Raw genomic sequence first — 19,784 nt, forward strand, 5'->3', positions numbered from 1 at the left:
AAAATTATTTTAATTTCTTTTTTAGTGTGCGTGTATATATATATATATATATATATATATATATTTATACACACAAACAATTACATACATACATGTAGCCTATACATAATAATATTATTACATTTATTTTTTTAAATGGTGTATAAATGATAAAATAATAAACATTATTGTTCATAGTACCTAAATGAATTAAACTGTATTATCATTAGACATCATATAATATTAAACAAAACCTCAATGGTGCTCTAAAGTGGTAGCATAGAACCACCACTTAAGGGCTTATTCTTTTCCCAGGATCACCGTGTTTACCACGAGTGCCTTTTAGGCGCTACAAAGCAGATATAGTGATATAAGCTCGCTGGAAACACGGCAGGTTGGCAGTTGATGCTTCATCACTGACTCCGTGTTCACCATTGATATTCATGACTTTAAGAGTCTGCTCTCCCTCCCGCGTATGAATGGCGGAGCGGCGCTCCCAGCTGCCACACACGTTGTGGCAGGGACTCGAACGTCTGTTTCAATTTCTACACTCCTCTTCCCAACAGCCCCCCTGGGACCAATCATTAGCTACAGCAGACAGCTGGGGGTAGAGGGCTTCTGAGAATACTGTTCACACACTACACACATGCAGAAGCTCTCGCACATACAAGCACACAAACACTCTCAGTGAAGAGCACCCATCTCCGGCTGTGACAGCAGTGGCATTGTGTGTGTAGGTTGAGGTTAACAGTGAAGGGCTGCCCTTGTCCCTCACACCAGACATCAGATCAACCATCTGAACGTCTGTTTACTGAATCATCACTAAACCAAAAAGTACCACGGTACAGCGGTGACAATACAACGGTAGATGGTTACAAATGACATGGTGCTTTGAGTTATACCACGGAACTGAATAAAACTGATTATTATAGTACTTTGATCATTTTCATTTTAATACATTTTTTTCTCTCTTTTCTCTATTTTTCTGTATATTTTCAAGATGTAGCCACTGTGAACTATTGATTTGAATCCCCTTTAGTATCTCATGTATCAGGTATATTTATCTTTGACAACTCTTACATTATTTTGTTTCCACCTACTTCTATATATTTGATTGTACCATAATGTTGTTCCCTTTTTGGACCTCATGTTTGTATGCTTGTGTGTGTATGCTTTATCAGAAAACATAATTTTTTTTATAACATACATATAGCACCGTATAGTGACTTACGACCAGTAAATTTATTATTTATTATTATTATTATTGTTGTAGAAAATATATATAATTTGATATAATATAATTTTAAAATAATACACATACACATACACATGCATTTGTGAACATCATTCTGACTTTGATTTTGGCTAAAAATAAATAAATGAGTGCACGCTAAGCAAATGCTGTGTGTGTTTTTCGCCTTACAGACTAGCTTTGAATGGCTGACAATCTTACTTTTCACCAAAATATGTGAAATGTTTCCTAAAAATACATACTTTTGGTGTGAAAATATTACAAACGTATTTTTAAATATAATATAATATGATAATATGAAAATGTTAATTAATTGTTACATAATTGTTGATAGTTGACTTTTGAAAATAATTAACACTTATTTCCATTAAACATGATTAAAATTGAATTGCACAATATTGGTATATTTATTATTTAACAATATTGACATAACACAAAAGATTAGCTATGAATGGTTGACGGTATCCTATTTTCCCAAAATATGGGGGAAAATTGTATAAAATAATATACAATTTTCAATGTGCACCAAAAAAAAAATTTCTCAATGGGTATTTTCATCTTGTTTTCCAGAAATAAAAATCATACATTTTATATATATATTAGGGCTGTCAGTTTAATGCATTAACTTAATTAATTAGTTATGAAAAAATAACACGATTAAAATACAGTTCAGTAAATAAGAAGTTAATATTGTGTTATATTTTAAACACAATATTGTCTGTTTTTGCTCAGTTTTGCCAACAAAAATATTACCTTTAAAGCCATAGCAGAATTGTTGTGCGTCTCCAAGCAACACAGCGGTGTTTAGGTTCTGAATGAATCCGTGTTTTGAACGAATCGTGTGAACCAATGATTCAAAGGTCCATTCATAAAGAGAGCAGTTTACTGAATTCCTGAATGAATCAGCCGTTTGAACGAATCAATGAATGAATGAATGAATGACTCATAAAGACATTTAATAGAGTCACTCAAACCTGAATGCCTTACTTTCTTTTGTGCAACAAAAGAAGATATTTTGAAGACTGTTGGTAACAAAGCTGTTTTGGTTACCAATGACTTCTATTGCATGAACGAAAAAAAATTAAAGATGTTTCTCAAATTATCTTCTTTTAAATTTCATAGTTTGTTAGGGGGTATTTTGGGGTATTTTCACAGCCAAATGTAATTTGCGATTAATTAGATCAATCGACACATCATGTAATTAATTAGATAAAAAATTTTAATCGACTTACTGCCCTAATATATATATATATATATATATATATATATATATATATATATATATCTGTCTTTACATTTATTTTGAAAGATGAAGCTCGTGATTATGGTAAGGGGCGTTACATTTCCGATGAGTGCTTGCGGTGTTCGGCCAATCACAATGCACTGGGTCAGCTGGCCAATCAGAGCAGACTGCGCTTGTCGGAAGGAGGGACTTTGTAGAAAACGAAGCGTTTGAGAGAGGCGGGGCATAGAGGACCTACAATAATGTACAGTATTTGAAAAATAATGTGTTTTTTGAACATTAAAGCATGTCAACATATTCTGTTACACCAAATACACAAAATAATGATCTTTAAAAAAGCCTCATATGACCCCTTTAACACGTTAAAATAATTTAATGCAAAATTACAGAAGCACAATTTCTATTCTAACACTTATTTATTGCTTATTAAGTAAGTAATATTTATTTATTACTTATTCTTGCTTGCGATCAGATCATTTTAAGCTGCTAAACTCCAGGAAAGTTTTCAGTCCAATGATCCAGTAAGCGAATGCATTCAAACAATCCGTCCAAAACAGCGCTAATATAAAGAAAACCAGGCTGATTACATCAGAGATTGCAGAGAGAACAGAGACTCGCGTTGCGTTTTAAGTGAATTATTCATTCCGGTGTGTTTCGCTTTAAAACACGAGCTCTGTCATATTCTGCGATTGTCTCTGACTAGCGCGAGCCCTCACACGTCACACGCGCTGTGTGAAGTACAGACTGAACGGGTTGTCAACACATCCCACCGCTGTATGGCCAGATGAGACGCAAACTACGTTTTCTCGACTGGATAACCAGTCTCACTAGTAAAGTTTTGATGGATGAAGACTGCAAGCAAGGTAAAGACGATTGCGGTGGCGTACACGAGTCGCACAGTAAGCACGCGTGAGTCCGTTATAAAAATGCGTGTATGGATCGTACATTGTATTTATGCACAGGCACAGACATTTCCGTACATTCATGTTGTTTCCACACCCATTCACGATAATGTTTTGATTTGTCATGTTTATGTTGCTGTGTTTAGTTATACGGAATGGATCCGTGTACTGTAGTAGATATATGCAGTCAACAGGTGGTTGGTTTAGTTTTTGGGGGGGCATTTCCATGGGGTCCTGCTCGGTATCACAACTTGGCTTCTCTAAAATGTAAAAAAGCTCTTTGCTGTTGCACTGTACACGTACTATAAAATTCAGATTTTTTTTTCTTTCGTATGTGCTTATATGGGCTCCTTATATCATTTGGTTCTTTGGTGTCCTTTTGGAGTTTGTAAGTGTCCTTTTTTGAGGTTAGAAAATTAGTCAATTAGCGTAGTAAGCCCTTAGTAGCACAAGTTGATTAAGCAAGAAATGCATATTTCAGGATATAGCAAATGATAACAAAATAAACATTTGAAACAAGATAAATGGTCTATGCTTAATTTCATGAAGTGTGAGATTAATCACAGAAAAAGGATGTGATTAATTAGATTAAAAATGTTAATCGATTGACAACCTATATATATATATATATATATATATATATATATAAATATCTGCCAGTGTGCTAAGAAAAAATACACTTCTTCTACTGGTTTATACTTAAAACAAGCGAATAAGCAAAAGTAAACTTGTAATAAGACAGTCTTTAAGCATAATTCTTAATATCTTAGGCAGTGTTGCTACAAGTAGATTTTATTTTACCTAGAAAACAAGCCAAAAAAGTCTCTCTAAAAACTTAAGAAGTTTGAGGTGAGGTAAGTTGAAGAATACAAGGGACCTGAATGCATTTAAAGCCTAATCTGGGTTTAGCTGGAACTGCTCTTCAGGTAGCAGTAGGAAATAAAGTGGTCAGCTAACCTGTGATTAGCAAGTGTTAGCGTCCCCGCGGGAAATGGCACTTTACACCGCGGTTCTGGAGACAAGGACTGTGGGTGAGCCAGGGAAGATTGGAGGGTGTGTACAAAGAACATTAACTCATTTCCTAATAGCTCTCAATTTCTTCCTCCAGCCGTACGTGAGGAGAAAGTTCGATTTCTCGCAGTAGCTAATTCGAGAGCTACCGGGTATGGACGGTAATTTTGCAAGGAAGACGATGACGCCCCCCTCCCTCCACTCTTACCCCTTGACACGGCAGCCTCGTGAGCAACCCCCATCCGTAATCAATGCCTGGCTGCAATTAATACTGAAAAAAGTCTGCAGAACACAATCACTACTTCCTTCTTATTATTGTCAATTAGAGAGCGCTAATCAAGGCATGGGCAGCACACGCCGCTGCTCTCTCCAAACGAAATGTCAAACTTCATTACAGCCAAGAGTGGGAATCAAACTCCCTGCACTCGCTGCCTCCTCAAGCTCCGCAGGGGAGAAGTCTTCTCCGCCCCTAACCATGGCAGATTTCAGATTAGAGCCAAATCGCTAGACTACCTCAGCTGCTGCACGCTAATCTACAGGCTAACTGAATGTAGCCTAAGAGCAGATCATCACACTTTATTGTGATAATTACATTAGTTTAAGGATTCAACGCATAAAATTATCAGCAGAGAGAAAAACCTCCAGAAAACTGCATAGCAACATGCTAGCAACCATCCATTGCTGGCAGCAATCAGAATAAATGTGGAAATACGGATTTTATCCATGAAATGGTTCAGCAGAGTAGAAGAAAATCACCTAGCAAGCACCCTAGCTACTCCTTAGCAAGCGCTTAGAACACCCTAGGAATTGCATAGCAACAGCCTAATAATCAGAATGAAAGTGAAAATCAAGACTCCATGCATACAGTGATCAACAGAGTAAAAAAAAAACATATAGCAACTATCCAGAAGACCCTAGCAACTGCATAGCAACATACTAACAACCAATCAGAACAAATGTGTAAATTAGGATTCTATGCATACAATGATCTGCTGAATAAGAAAGCTACCTAGCAACTGCATAGCAACATGCTAATATGGTAGTTGCTTACAATGATCAACAGAGTAAGACAACCACCTAGCAACCATCCAGAACACCTTAGCAACACTCTAGCATCCACCCAAACAGTCTAAACACAACTATCCAGATCGCCCTAGCAACTGCAGAGCAACATGCTAGAAACCAATTAAAACAAATGTGGAAATGAGGATTCTATGCATAAAATGAGCAACAGAGTAAGAAAACGATCTAGTAACCACCAGAACACCCTAGCAACTGCATAGCAACATGCTATCATCTAATTTAAACAAATACAGAAATGAGGATTCTATGCCTACAATGATCAGCGGAGTAAGACAACTACCTAGCAACCACCCAGAACACCTTAGCAACGCCCTAGCAACCAGCTTGAACACCCTAGCAACTGTATTTTCAAAAAATGTAAAAACCTAATTCCTTTATGCAAAACAAAACACTAGCGAAGTACACTAGATAATTTAGAGACGTCTGATACATGCTGAGAATACAATTCCAACACACACACAGATATAACTAAGAGTGCAGATTTAATCAGAAGGATCAGTATTCAGAAGCTGTAGCTTATCCAGTGCAGAGAACAACACTCACATCATATGGAAATAGTTCCTGTTTGAGAACATTATCAATCTACCGCTGCTCATCACAACAGTCCTGATCTGCTGGTTGACCTTCAACCCTTGACAAGGATAATGGCATGACTGGGGCTTGCTTAAGATCTATTTAACACCTAAATAGGCATTAAAGGTGAATTTGCATAAAACATTCTTGATGATATGCAGATACATGTTGTTTCAAACCGGCATGACTTTCTTTTTCTATGGGACACAAGAGGTAATTTTCTTCCATACACCGAAAGTCAATGAAGTGTAATAAATGTTTTGTATTGTATGGATAAAAACTTATTTTGTATCTTCTTTTGTACTATACAGTTCAAACGTTTGGGGTCAGTAAGATTATGTTTTGAAAGAAATTAATACTTGTGTTCAGCAAGGTTGCATTAAATTGATCAAAAGTGAAATTTATGTTACAAAAGATATAATATGAATAAATGCTGTACTTTTATTACACTGAACTTTCTATTCGTCAAAGAATCCTGAAAACGAAAAATGTATAATGTTTCCACAAAAAAAAATGTTTTCAACTTTGATAATAATCATAAATGTTTCTTGAGCAGCAAATCAGCATACTACAATGAATCACATGAATAAATTAAATCATAAACTATATTCAAATAGAAAAGGGTTATTTTAAACTGTAATAATATTTGACAAATTACTGTTTTCACTGAATTTGTAATCAAATAAATGCAACCTTTGTGAACATAAGAGACTTCTTTCAAAAACAACCCCAAACTTTTGAAAGGTAGTTTACATCACTAAATGCATCCTTTATAATGCACTAGCAATAAAAAGGTAACAAAAAGATATATGTGATAATACAGTATATTGGCTGATACTGGAAATTTAATTGTGCATGCTTATTTTCTCTATTTTTACATTTAGATTTCTTTGCCGTCAACTAACGCACACTTAAAATTAATCTTTAAAAACATGTATTTAGTCAAATGTGATTTATCATAATTACAAGTGATTTTTTTTAATACTGTAAATTTTAAATTTTCTGATTCTGATTCTTTTGTAGCATTTAAATAGATTTTTATAGATCTTAATTTACTTAGACAAAATAGCATAGAATCAGACATTTATTGTTTATTGGCCATAACATGAACATAATTATTGGCTGATCAGGAACTGACATTAAAATAAGTAGTTAAATATTGATGCATCCTACTCACTAGTCAACTAGTCAGTTGTTGGACAACTAGTTCAGCATGCACGTCCATCCCTACTCCAAAGCTCACCACATGAACACAAGAACGACGACAAAGCAGAAAAGAAAACCTGCAATCTTCCACACAACAAATGAGGTTTTCTCAAGGTGTGCACTTTCCCAAGATCTCTTATATAAAACTCTATTATCTCCATTATGACCTGTAAAGCTATAATACTCGCAGTAAACGCAAGAACCGAGAGGCTGATGGGTAACAGGTCATAGAGAAAATGCATCCACCAAATCCTGATACAGCTAAAAGTCTGAGTATGTGTGCTTGTGTGTGACAATAACTATTTTACACAAGGGCCTAATGAAGTGCTTTGTCACACACACACACACACACACACTTATATGCAGCTCATTCCACGGCTACGGCCGCTTTGAGTAATTCTGCTTTAGGATGTGGAGCTGATGGGTGTAGACGGGGGGCCGATGGCGGAGCGGGGCTGAAATTGATTGTTCGACAAGCAGAGACGAGCAGAGAAGGGCGAGTATCGCGCGGCGTCGTGTTCTGTCTGCGACACCACAGGGCCACACGGCAGGGCCTCCATTTTGCTCGTAAAGAGCGCTCTTTAAACTAGCAGGGCCCCTGGGACCCTAACAGAAGGAGGGGGGGAGGAGAGAAAGAGAGCGAGAGGGTGAGAGACAAAAACGGAGAGGGCGATAGCATGAGGGCGGGGGTTGGGAGAAACAGAGCAGCCGCTAATGAGAACGACGAGTGCGCAAACATGCATGGAAATGACTGTTATTCTGTTGATGTGCATTTAAGTGCTTTTTTACTGCCAGCCGACAAAGAGAGGGAAATAACCAGTGATGAATGTTGTCCCCGTAAAGCATTCATTTTCCAACGCGGGAGGGGAAAAAAAGAAGTAGTGAAGACGGGGGGAAAAATGCGCAGCGTTGTTACGCCCGGCAAATATATTATTTGACTTCACTCAAGTGCACTGACAGGACGGAGAGAGAGAGAGAGAGAGAGAGAGAAAGAAAGAGAGAGCGAGGACGGGAGAAGTGGAGAGACTATTTGCAGTTGGCGGCAAGACCAGAGTTGCCATTAAAAAGCCGAATTACCGAATTATCCTGATTAGCGATTGGCTTGTTAACAGCACAACCACTGATACAAGCAATAAACAAAAAGTGCCATAGTTTCTACAGTTACTGTTAGTACCATGGTAAAATCATAATAGACTACTATCTTTAACAGATTAAAAACCTTCAGTTTGTCGCAAACAAAGAGCAGTTGCTGAATTATCTGTGACTTGTTTAAAGTTGCGATGAAATGGAAGTAGTGACAGACCTTTTATTCCTTATTGTGTATATGTTTATTCTATATAAATTCATCTGAGTCGAATTATTGGGGAAAAAAACAATGCTTTGGATCTATGCATCGGTTGTTGATTGGATTTTGAGATGTGGGCGTTGCACTCCAAAATGGAGGTAGATGACTTTTTTATAGACTGTGATGATCCATTTCCAAAGTTATTACCATTGTTAATCTCTTTTATATTTAACTTTTTTTTTTTTTTACAAATGTAATGAACACTACCAGTCAAACGTTTGGGATCTGTAAGATTTTTGGATTTTGAGATGTGGGCGTTGCACTCCAAAATGGAGGTAGATGACTTTTTTATAGACTGTGATGATCCATTTCCAAAGTTATTACCATTGTTAATCTCTTTTATATTTAACTTTTTTTTTTTTTTTACAAATGTAATGAACACTACCAGTCAAACGTTTGGGATCTGTAAGATTTGTAAAAGTTTTTGAATATCTTATCTTCTCACCAAGGCAGCATTTGATCAAAAATACAGTAAAAATTGTGAAATATTATTTCAATTCAAAAGAAATGTTTTCTATTTGAATATATTTGAAAATGTAATTTATTCCTGTGATCAAAGCTGAATTTTCAGCATCATTGCTCCAGTCTTCAGTGTCACATGATCCTTCAGAAATCATTCTAATATGCTCATTTGCTGCTCAAGAAACATTCATTATTATTATAAATGTTGAAAAGCACTGCTTCCAAACTTTTGCCCCGTACTGTACATTTATAACACTATACTTGGTGTTTTATTATCTTGGCATCAAATTACAGAAAACTAATTAAAAGCTGCTGTGTATTTCTAATACAGCAGCTGAGGAATTGACGGCAAATTGAGATTTTTCTCTCTTCTGACCAATGTAATCAATCTCTTGATAAATTTGTATTCTTTCAGAAAGTCATAAAACAATATTATGGATTTTAATTTGCTATTAGGGCAAAGGGAAACACAAAAGGCATGTTGGTTGAAGTTTCACCACTATAAAAGTTTAATACAACTACAGTATAATGGCTTAGGCTTCTGAAAACCCTGAAAATGTGAAAAGGGTTCATAAGATCTACAATATACATTTAGAAAATAGATATTGTGAATTTTTTATTTCAAGCTGACTTTGACAGCGCAACCACTGACATGCAACAAACAGCATAGTTCTCTTAAATTTCACAGAGTTAATCATAGTTTTTGGCAAAATACCATAATTGTCTACACAATTACTTTTGCTACTTCTGTGAATAATCATAAATATAGGATCCTTTTAAAAAAAAATTTGATTTTCAGAATGTTTTTGTCATTTTAATACTTTTGTGAAGACTGATTAATCTGGTGAAATACTAAAGTGTTTAAGTCGATTACCATGGTATATTATATTGCGCATACTAAAAAACATTAATGCACAAATTGCTGGTATTGCTGCATTCCTTGCATGTTATTGTACTAATCTAGTACATAACCCCACAATCATGGACCCTGAAGTACGACCTAAAATCTGCTGTAAATATCAAAGCAATGGAAAAGCAACATTAAAGAAAAAAAAACTGGCTGAATTTTAAACATTAAATTATATTAAGTTTGATTTGAGAAAGAAACAGAGATTTTCTTGGCTTTTCCTCTGACCTGCCGTGGTGCTGATAACGGCCTCGCTCCACTGTTCTGCGCTGGACACGGAGAACGAGCGCTGGTGCATTCCCTCTTTACTAGACCCCAAAGCCACGCCGGCCGCCGAACCCCCGGACTGCAGGGAACTGCTGCTGTTAGAGTGAGGAGTGCCTGCCAGATGAGAGGAGAGAGAGAGATTCAGTTAGAGAGATGTTCAAATCACATTTGTGTGCATATTAGTGCCTTAAGTGTGCATAGCAGTACCTTAAATGTACATATTTGCACCAAAAGTAAGTATAGTACATTCAGAAATAAAGTACAAAAACTGTCATTAGGGCAGTACACTTTGAAAAGGTACTAATATGCAACTTTAAGACACCAATATGTACCCTTTAAGTGGAAATAAGGTACAAAAGTGTACTTTCTGAAAAGATACCATGTCCCATTGACAGCTTTTGTACCTTTTTTCTGAGAGTGTAGTACCTTAAAGATATTAGTTCCTAAAGTGTATATAGTAGTACCTAAATGATACATATTAGCACCTTTTGTAAGGATACCACCCCAGTAACAGCTTACTGTACTGTTTTTTTTTTTTTTTATCTGAGCATGCACGGCATGTTGGAGCTGTGTCCTAAAGGTTTCCACATGTAGTCCAATCATTCTCGATACTATCTCTATCAATAAAAGTGTCAATAAGGCCAAAAACAATCATGTACCATCATATTCTAATGTATACAAGTATTGCAGAAGCTCAAACAGTACAGCACAGCGCTAGCAATGCAAAGGTCATGGTTTTGATTCCCAGAGAATACACAAACTGATAAAATGTAAATCTGAATGCAATGTAAGTCATAGAAGCGTCTGTTAAGCCGGGCTCAGACTACGGGAGTTTTAAAATCCTAACCGATTATGAAATCTGGTTGCAGCACACACATAAGGAGAATCTTTGCAGAGTTTCTTCCCTCAAATGCTAAACACGCCCACACTACAAGATTTGAAAATCGTGGTGCATCACACACTACAAGATATTATTAAGATTATCATGCCAGAGGAAGCACCTGACTAGAGCTGACGCAGCAGATCGTCAATTGACGTTTCAGCAACTAATGTTTACATATGTTAGCTTGCATGCTAGCATGCTTTCTACATTCTGCCGGCATGTTCAAAATTGAGGCTTGTGGTATGTTTTCGACATATTAGACAGACAGTTGTGCTATTGCAAAACTTCCACAAGCAGTTTCCTCCATCTCCACTAACCAATGGGCCCATACAGCAGCTTGTTTTGCGGTCACTTATTGGCTGTTGTGAAAGTTCTAGCCATGATCATCCTGATTTAAGATCCTAAATATCAAACATGTTTGATATGTGACCCTGGCCCACAAAACCAGTCATAATAATAAATAAGCTTTCCATTGATGTATGGTTTGTTAGGATAGGACAATATTTGGCTGAGATACAACTATTTGAAAATCTGGAATCTGAGGGTGCAAAAAAATCGAAATATTGAGAAAATCACCTTTAAAGTTGTCCAAATGAAGTTCTTAGCAATGCACATTACTAAATAAAAATTAAGTTTTGATATATTTACAGTAGGACATTTACAAAATATCTTCATGGAACATGATCTTTACTTAATGTCCTAATGATTTTTGGCATAAAAGAAAAATCTATAATTTTGACCCATACAATGTATTTTTGGCTATTGCTACAAATATACCCCAGCGACTTAAGACTGCTTTTGTGCTCCAGGGTCACATATGATCGGGGAGGCCCCGATTTATGTGCGAGCAGATCGGAAGGTGCAAGATTCAATCTATAAACGCCTCGCATTACCAGATAATCGACACCGAACATCAGAACCGACCAAGGTCCTCGACAAATTTTTTCTCAGATTCTCGAGTTCACAATTGTCGTAAGCCATTGACTATTTTTTTTCCATACTATGGAAGTCAATAGCTACCGGCAATGGTTTGGTTCCCAAGATTCTTCAAAATAGCTTCTTTTGTGTTCAACAGAAGAAAGAAACTCATACAGGTTTGGAACAAATTCACCATAGTACATGTACAAAAATCCAACACATTACTATAGCAAAACTACGTAACTTTTTAGTTATTACTAAAACCTGAAGCCAATCAGCAAACAATCTCAGAAAACCTATTTTTTTTTTACTATAGACACGATGAGAACCATAAAGTGTCAACCAGCTGGAGGGACTAAAGAAAGTATGGTAAAGATTTTGCGTATAGATGTTGTATATCTCATCACCACGTTCGTCTCTTAGTGCTACATGAGCAGTCAGCGCCTCACCCCGTCTCCATACCCTGCTCCCTCTGCGCTTCTGCCACTAATTAGCCCTTAATTAACAAGATACACTCGGAACGGTAATTAGCTCTACCCCACTCTCCGCCTGACACATCCATCTCTCCCGGCAGTGGCGGCTGTGCTGACGGGCCTCCCTGGCTTCAATCAGCGGATGCCCCCGCGTTGGGCGCCACTTCACCGGCCTGGTCGTGTCGCATGGGGTCCTCTCCTCCTGTTCCCGAAAAACAGGCTCCCCACTTGATAGAGACGATGTCTAATATTTAAATCTCGACATTGGAGGCTCAAGGTCAGGTTTTGATGGATACCTACATAATTCTTTTTTCTTGCCTGTTTCTTTTTTAAGATCCAACATTGTTTGCGCTTGGTTCATTTTCAAATTGGTTTTATATTGCCGTTAGCCTATTCTTACTAAATGTTTAAAAAACAGCACATTACATAAAATGACATGTGCTGTTTATATGCTTCAGCTGCTCCTGAGGCTTTAAAGAAACAGTAGATATATCCTTTTGTCTATGCTATGAACTTAAAGGTGGCATCGGAACACATAGTAATTCTTAAGTGTTAACGTACACTGGATCACGAAAATAGAAATCCATTTAAAAGTTTTACCCACATGCACGTCAACAAAAAACTTGAAAAGCACACAGAAAACACTGATATTTTATTTACTAGGCTCTAATGCATTTCACAGTGGGACTAAACTTTTCTCTGTTGTTTTTCGCTTTATGCAATTTTGCCTTTTTCTCCGACACGTTTCCTTCGCTCCCCTCCCTCCGCTGCGCTGATTTGGAGCATGCTAATTTAGCAAGTACTCCACAGCGTGAGCTTGAAGTTCTATCGCTCTCTCCCTGCAAGAGACGCCCTTCCCCTATGGGGACCGCAAGATTAATATTCTCGCACCCAACAAGATAATTACTGATACTAATTAGACATGATTATGTGAATTTGATACACTTATTACTCTCGCTAATGGTTAGGACGCATTAGGCTAACAAGAGTCTGTTCTTCGCAGTTTACTTTAGCGCCTGGCAAAAAAACGCCCTGACACAATCACTAGTAATTCGTGAGTAATTGAAAGAATAGAGGGTTATTCTTATATTTGTCTGTTCGGAGACATGTAATCACCACAGTATTGTTGAAGAGAAGATTTGGTTAATTCTGTCATAATATTGCCCCTGACTAGATCCCTCACCAATAAATTAAATAAGACACCACTATTACTCGGATCAATGCCATACAATATTGGCATCCTGCAGAAGAGGTAATTATTGTTTCAGAGCAAACTGCTTATGAACTATGTATTCATAAAGCTATTGGAGTATCAATGATGTTCCTTTAATGCTCATAAAAACCTGCGGCAATGTACTTAAATGTGATATAACCCACTAACTGATGATGAAGACACTGCAGTCTAAAATATGGATATGCAATAAACAAAATGCAAATACATGTTAATAATTTATTAAGTGTACTGTATACAGTATAATATAGTATATTATTATAATTCTATTAGATGTATTATACATCTTTAAATACTTATACATAATATATAATATGTAAAGAAATAAAATATATTCAGCAATGTACTTAAACATGATGTAACTGATGATTCACCAACTGGATATAATGGATCTATATTTTAATTTAAAAACAAAACTAAATCTACTTATTGTTTTTTTCAGTGTACTATTACATATTCTTGTTCACTTAACCAAAACACTAATCACTCACTCACTGCAGAGCCAATGGGTAGAGCACTACTTGTCCACGCTAGTGTGCACTGTGGCTATTTAGATATAATTTAAATTCTGTTGCTTTTAAATGAAAATTAATATGATTAACAAGGCATTCAAAAGGTCTTGCTATTTATTCTTCCCCCAAAGTTATGACCATTCATTTTTAGTTCAGGGAAGATATAGGCTATGTTAGTTTTTTTTATATATATATATATATATATGCAATGCTTAATAAATTGTTAACATATCATTTACATTTTTAAATATATTTTTTATATAAATATATATTCAATACATCCAGAGTTGGTGAATATATATATATACACACACACGCACATATATACTAAATTAGTTCTATAAAACAAATAAGATGCCTTATGACAAAAATTGGACAAATGTCAATTAAATAAAGAAAAGCTAGAATCATTGCACATCTCAAATAGCAAGAAAAAGTAATCTGAAGTCTATTAGCCGTTAAGTCAGAAAATCTTTGACATGTTTGATGAAAAGTAATTCAGATCTAAGGCGGACATGTCCCAAAATCGACTAAACGAAACGACAGTCCAATATTCCCTTGCTCCAAAACAACTCCTTAAGGACATAATGTCACACTCTTGTTATTTATGATTTTATTTTGTTCCCTCCGTCTTGGCTGGTATGAAAAAAAAGACAAAATAAGCCCCTAACCATGCCTCATCTCCATCAAGAATTCAACAATCATCACTAATTGTCAAATTTGATGCTAATGATTGATGAATTAAACATGTCTCCATCAATTAGTCCCCAGAGAACAATTCTGCATAAAAAAGGAGCTAATGCAATTACAATGTGGAGAAAATCAGAGGAGAGCGCAGGGCAAAGACTGTACACAAGATCTCCTGCCACTTCACACACACGCAGAGCTAGAGGTGACCATGAGGGGTAAATTCTCACAAACACACAGTCAAAAGAGTTAAAAGTCTCTGGGATGTTTACAAAACTCTGTTTGTTTGAGTGGTTGTGACTGAATGGGATGTAGGAGTGTGTGGAAAACCTGTTTGGAAACAATCATCAGCACAACCACCAAAAACAACCACATAGCAACAACCTGGCAACCATACACAAAACCTAAGCATCATCGTAATGAATGCAGCACAAAACACGTTAAAAAACAAAACAAAAAAAGGATTGTTATTGTTTATAATTTGATGCATTAGATATTTTAAATTATGTATTTTAAAATTATGTATTTATAAAATTAAATTACAATAAAATATTTGTAATTTATGTATTTATCATATAATTAATATACAGTATTAACATTAGTACAAAATATTAATATATTATATACAGTATAATATAATAAATAAATAAAGTATATCTATCTATCTAAAAATGTAATTCATGTATTTATAATATATTGTATTATATATTTTCATAAAATTATCATATTATGTATTTATAATATTAAAGTATGTAAATGATCATATTTATGGAATTTATGTTTATATATTATAAACACATAAATTACATAAATATTATCAATTTAAGTATCTATCATCCATCTAATATAGATATTATAAAGATATTATAAATATAGACATACAGTGCATTAGATATTTTAAATTATATATTTTAAAATTACGTATTTATCAAATTAAATTACATAAATATGATCAGATTTATAATTGATGTATTTATCATACAATTAAAATACAGTATATTAACATTAGTATAAAATATTAATATATTATATACAGTATATATTTATTATATTATACTGTATATTATATACAGTATAATATAATAAATATATAAAGTACATCTATCTATCTAAAAATGTAATTCATGTATTTATAATATATTGTATTATATATTTTCATTATATTATAATATTATGTATTTATAATATGAAAGTACGTAAATAATCATATTTATGTCATTTATGTTTATATATTATAAACACATAAATTACATAAACATGATCAATTTAAGTATCTATCATCTATCTAATATAGATATTATAAATATAGACATATTACAAAGACATAATATAGATAACTTAATACAGATAGTACTAATAATATAAAATAATAAAATAACAACATAAAAATCAAGTTCTGTTCGGTGCCACTAGTGTCACGGAAACTGCACTCTACATCTTTAAAAACAAATGTTTCACTAAACTTGATAATTATGTGCTTAGACGGCTCTGTTGTGCACGCACGTACAAACGCTCAAATCACTATCAGATCATGCATAGAAAAAACACCCAAATCTCCTTTGCACTTTTCTAGCTATCTGTACACGCTATTAGGCTAAGTACTCGGGTCCTAGTTCTCATCCTCACCCCCACCCGCCATCTCCTCAATCCCACACACCCCCCAGAGTTCCTAATGGTCTTTAGATCAGAGGGAAGTGTATGAATTACAGACTACAGAAAAAGACAGGGCTCAGCTAGACCGCCATGAATGAAAAATTACCCCTTTGTTCCCTCGCATCAATTGCATTCCTAATGAAATCAAAATCAGATTGCATAATCAAGCGTACGTCTTCCACTCGGCGGAGGCCCACTGCGAATCGTAACCTTTTCCCTCTCGAGTGAAAATTAACACAATTTTCTTCTAATACGGCGCAGAGTTGAATAGAGAAACTGGAAAAGAGGCCGTGTCAAAGCGGGACCCAAGCGTTACGGCATAAATTTGTGCTAAACCGAAGGTCAAATGGCGTATCTGGAAAATAACACCAATAAAAAGCCATCTCAGAACTGTTAATGATGTATCAAATATGTAAAAACACAAGATAAACGGTTTCTGTATATATATATTCCTATACATTTTTTTTCAAAAGGTCAAAACTGGTTATAAAAATGGCTTGAACCCATTTTCCTCATGTAATGTGACGTATTTCCAAGCAAAATAGAAAACGCACTCAAATTTATATGTCAGGAATTGACTGATCGTGAAAAGTGGACAGTGTTAATCTGACTGACAACATAAAAGTAATATTAAAACTTACATTTGCAATCAAATGCTTAGGTGAAACTGAACTAAGCTATGTATTAGTGAGAATGTGTGACTGCGTTGTGAATAGTTACTGTAACAACATACTAAGTGCAAGTCGATACCTAAACATTCTCTTAAATTCAAAATTAATAATAGCCTCTAAAGCATAATTCATAACACATTTTATGTTGATAAATCTTTCATGTTTGACATGTTTAAATGATTTAACATTTTTCAAAATGTTAGATTTTTTTTTTGTTTGCCAGATATTTCCATTTTTCACATTTTTGTTATTAACTAAAATTGTATTTATCATCAACTAAATTTTACATCATTTTGGAGTAAAATGGATTAAATGACTGAAATATTGACATCAACGGGGAAAAATATGTAAAAATTAACATTGAAAGTGTGATTGGTGACAGTGGAAAATTAAAGCAATTTTTGAGGCCAAGTAATTATTAGTAATTAATCATTAGGTAATATTCATTATTAAACAATTATTATTATTTTACGTAATTATTAGATTTATATATACAGTAGAAAGATTATTAAGACAATTATTTGGAATACTGTTCAATCATTCACAATGAAACCAGAAATATGTATTTGAGAGAGGAAAAAAAAAATCAAATATTTTAAATATAAAATTTCATTTTCATGTTGGTTTTCTGTGATACATTACATCCATGTGTGCAACTAGGCTTTTAACCTCAATACAAATGTAACCAGTCTTAACTAATGCTCTTATTCGTGTGCATCTGCTGCCTGAGGCCACGTTTGAGCTCTTTACCCAGAAATCTCTATTTTCTGTAGCTTGAATAAAACAGGTCCAGATGTTGCGACTATTTCAGGTCCAAATGCCCCAAAATTTTCCTCCTTTCAACCTTATGTTCACCCTCTCCTCTGCAGTCGACTGAAGGTTAATTAGTTGCCAACCTGAAAGCATGATCAACTTTTGTGGTTCTCTGAGCAACCCGATTCATGCGGCCCAGCAACACTGACAAATGCTCCTTATGTCTCTGTGACTAATAAACCCTCTTCCCTATCCAACACAAGACTGGACACGTGCCAGAAAACTGCAATTCCCAGAAGCCCTTGCTAACCTGTCTTTAATGGTGCAAAAGCAATTAGCTCAAGCTAAGTGATGCTGAGGTCCTGGCCGGTTATGTTTCCACAGCGGTCGTGCCAGCTTGCAGAGCCCCTGGAGAGAGTTGCTCCTGTTTTTTATTAATTAGACATGATCTCAGCTCCCTAAATCCAATTATACCTTCCCAAACTCCCTCACATTCTTGCAGGGCAAAAATAAAGCATATTCAGCCAAAAATGAAAATCAGCACTACAAACAACCTAACATAAGTTTTCTGAGTGGATATGAATGACAGGTTGGTCAAATAGTTCCTGATTTTTAATATACATTAGGAATTTTCCCCAAAATTAACTTTTTGACGAGAAATCGATTTAACATGGATTAAAAATTTTAGTTTAAATATAAACAACCTGATTTGTGGGTTGTTAATTAATTAATTAATTTATTTATTTAGTCATTTAGCAGATGCTTTTATCCAAAGCGACTTACAAATGAAGACAAAAGCAGCAATCAATTGTAGTATTAAAACAACTAAAAACAGATCCAAAACTAAAAGCTAAAACTTTATAAAGTTTGTTAAGTAAATAATTATAAACAATTATAATGTTAGTTTGTGGCCTAAAAATACTGCAACACATTTTGTTTGCATTTTGAATGCATTTTAAATGCAATCAAATGTACTTTTTAAATACTCGTTCAGTTATTGTGAACAACTTATTGCACATAAAAAAAATTGTCTTTGCAATTTCCCATGAGAATTTTCATGAAGAATGAATGTAAATATAACAAATATATGTATATATATATATATATATATATATATATATATTGTTGTAAAAATTATTTGGCTGTTGTGTTATATAAATATATATATAAATAAATATATATATATATATATATATATATATATATATATATATATATATATATATTGTTGTAAAAATTATTTGGCTGTAGTATTATTTAGCTACCAAATCTAGTATAAAGCTTTTGGGTATTTAAGCATTTTCTAGTATTTATATATATTTAAATATTTTCTAGTATTTAAGCATATTCTAGTACTTTTTTAACTTTACTTTAATGCACATTCATTGTCTAAGTGTGAACTAATTTTTTATTGTACATTACTTAAAAAAAATTGTCTTCACAATTTTCCATGAAAATGTAACATAATAACTTGCTTCACCTATCGAATATCTTCAAACAATGAATAAATTCATCGGTAACACTTTACAATAAGGGTTATGTTAATTAGGGGTTAGGTTAATGTATTAACTAACATTAACTGGATGTAACAAATGCCTCGTTTATAATGAGTTTTAATGTTTTTGAATCGTGGCTCCGGCCGGACACGGCATCACAGTATGGTAAGGGGCGTAACATTTCCGTCACACCCTTGAGGTATTCGGCCAATCTGGATAGCTGGCCAATCACAGCACACCTCGCTTTTCAGTCCGATGAGCTTTGTAAAAATCGACG

General features: G+C 34.6%; 1 protein-coding gene across 1 annotated transcript in view; it reads right to left on the reverse strand.

Moving 5' to 3' along the window:
* LOC107599726 (arf-GAP with GTPase, ANK repeat and PH domain-containing protein 3-like) overlaps nucleotides 1–19,784 on the reverse strand; it is an 87,390-nt gene that overhangs the window by 37,898 nt on the left and 29,708 nt on the right. Inside the window, exon 9 of the mRNA XM_016291409.1 lies at nucleotides 10,192–10,344. Coding sequence (XP_016146895.1) covers nucleotides 10,192–10,344 — 153 coding nt within the window. The remainder of the gene's footprint in view (nucleotides 1–10,191; nucleotides 10,345–19,784) is intronic.

This window comes from Sinocyclocheilus grahami, unplaced genomic scaffold (genome assembly GCF_001515645.1).
Source record: "Sinocyclocheilus grahami isolate Dianchi unplaced genomic scaffold, SAMN03320097.WGS_v1.1 scaffold270.1, whole genome shotgun sequence".
Lineage (NCBI taxonomy): Eukaryota > Metazoa > Chordata > Actinopteri > Cypriniformes > Cyprinidae > Sinocyclocheilus > Sinocyclocheilus grahami.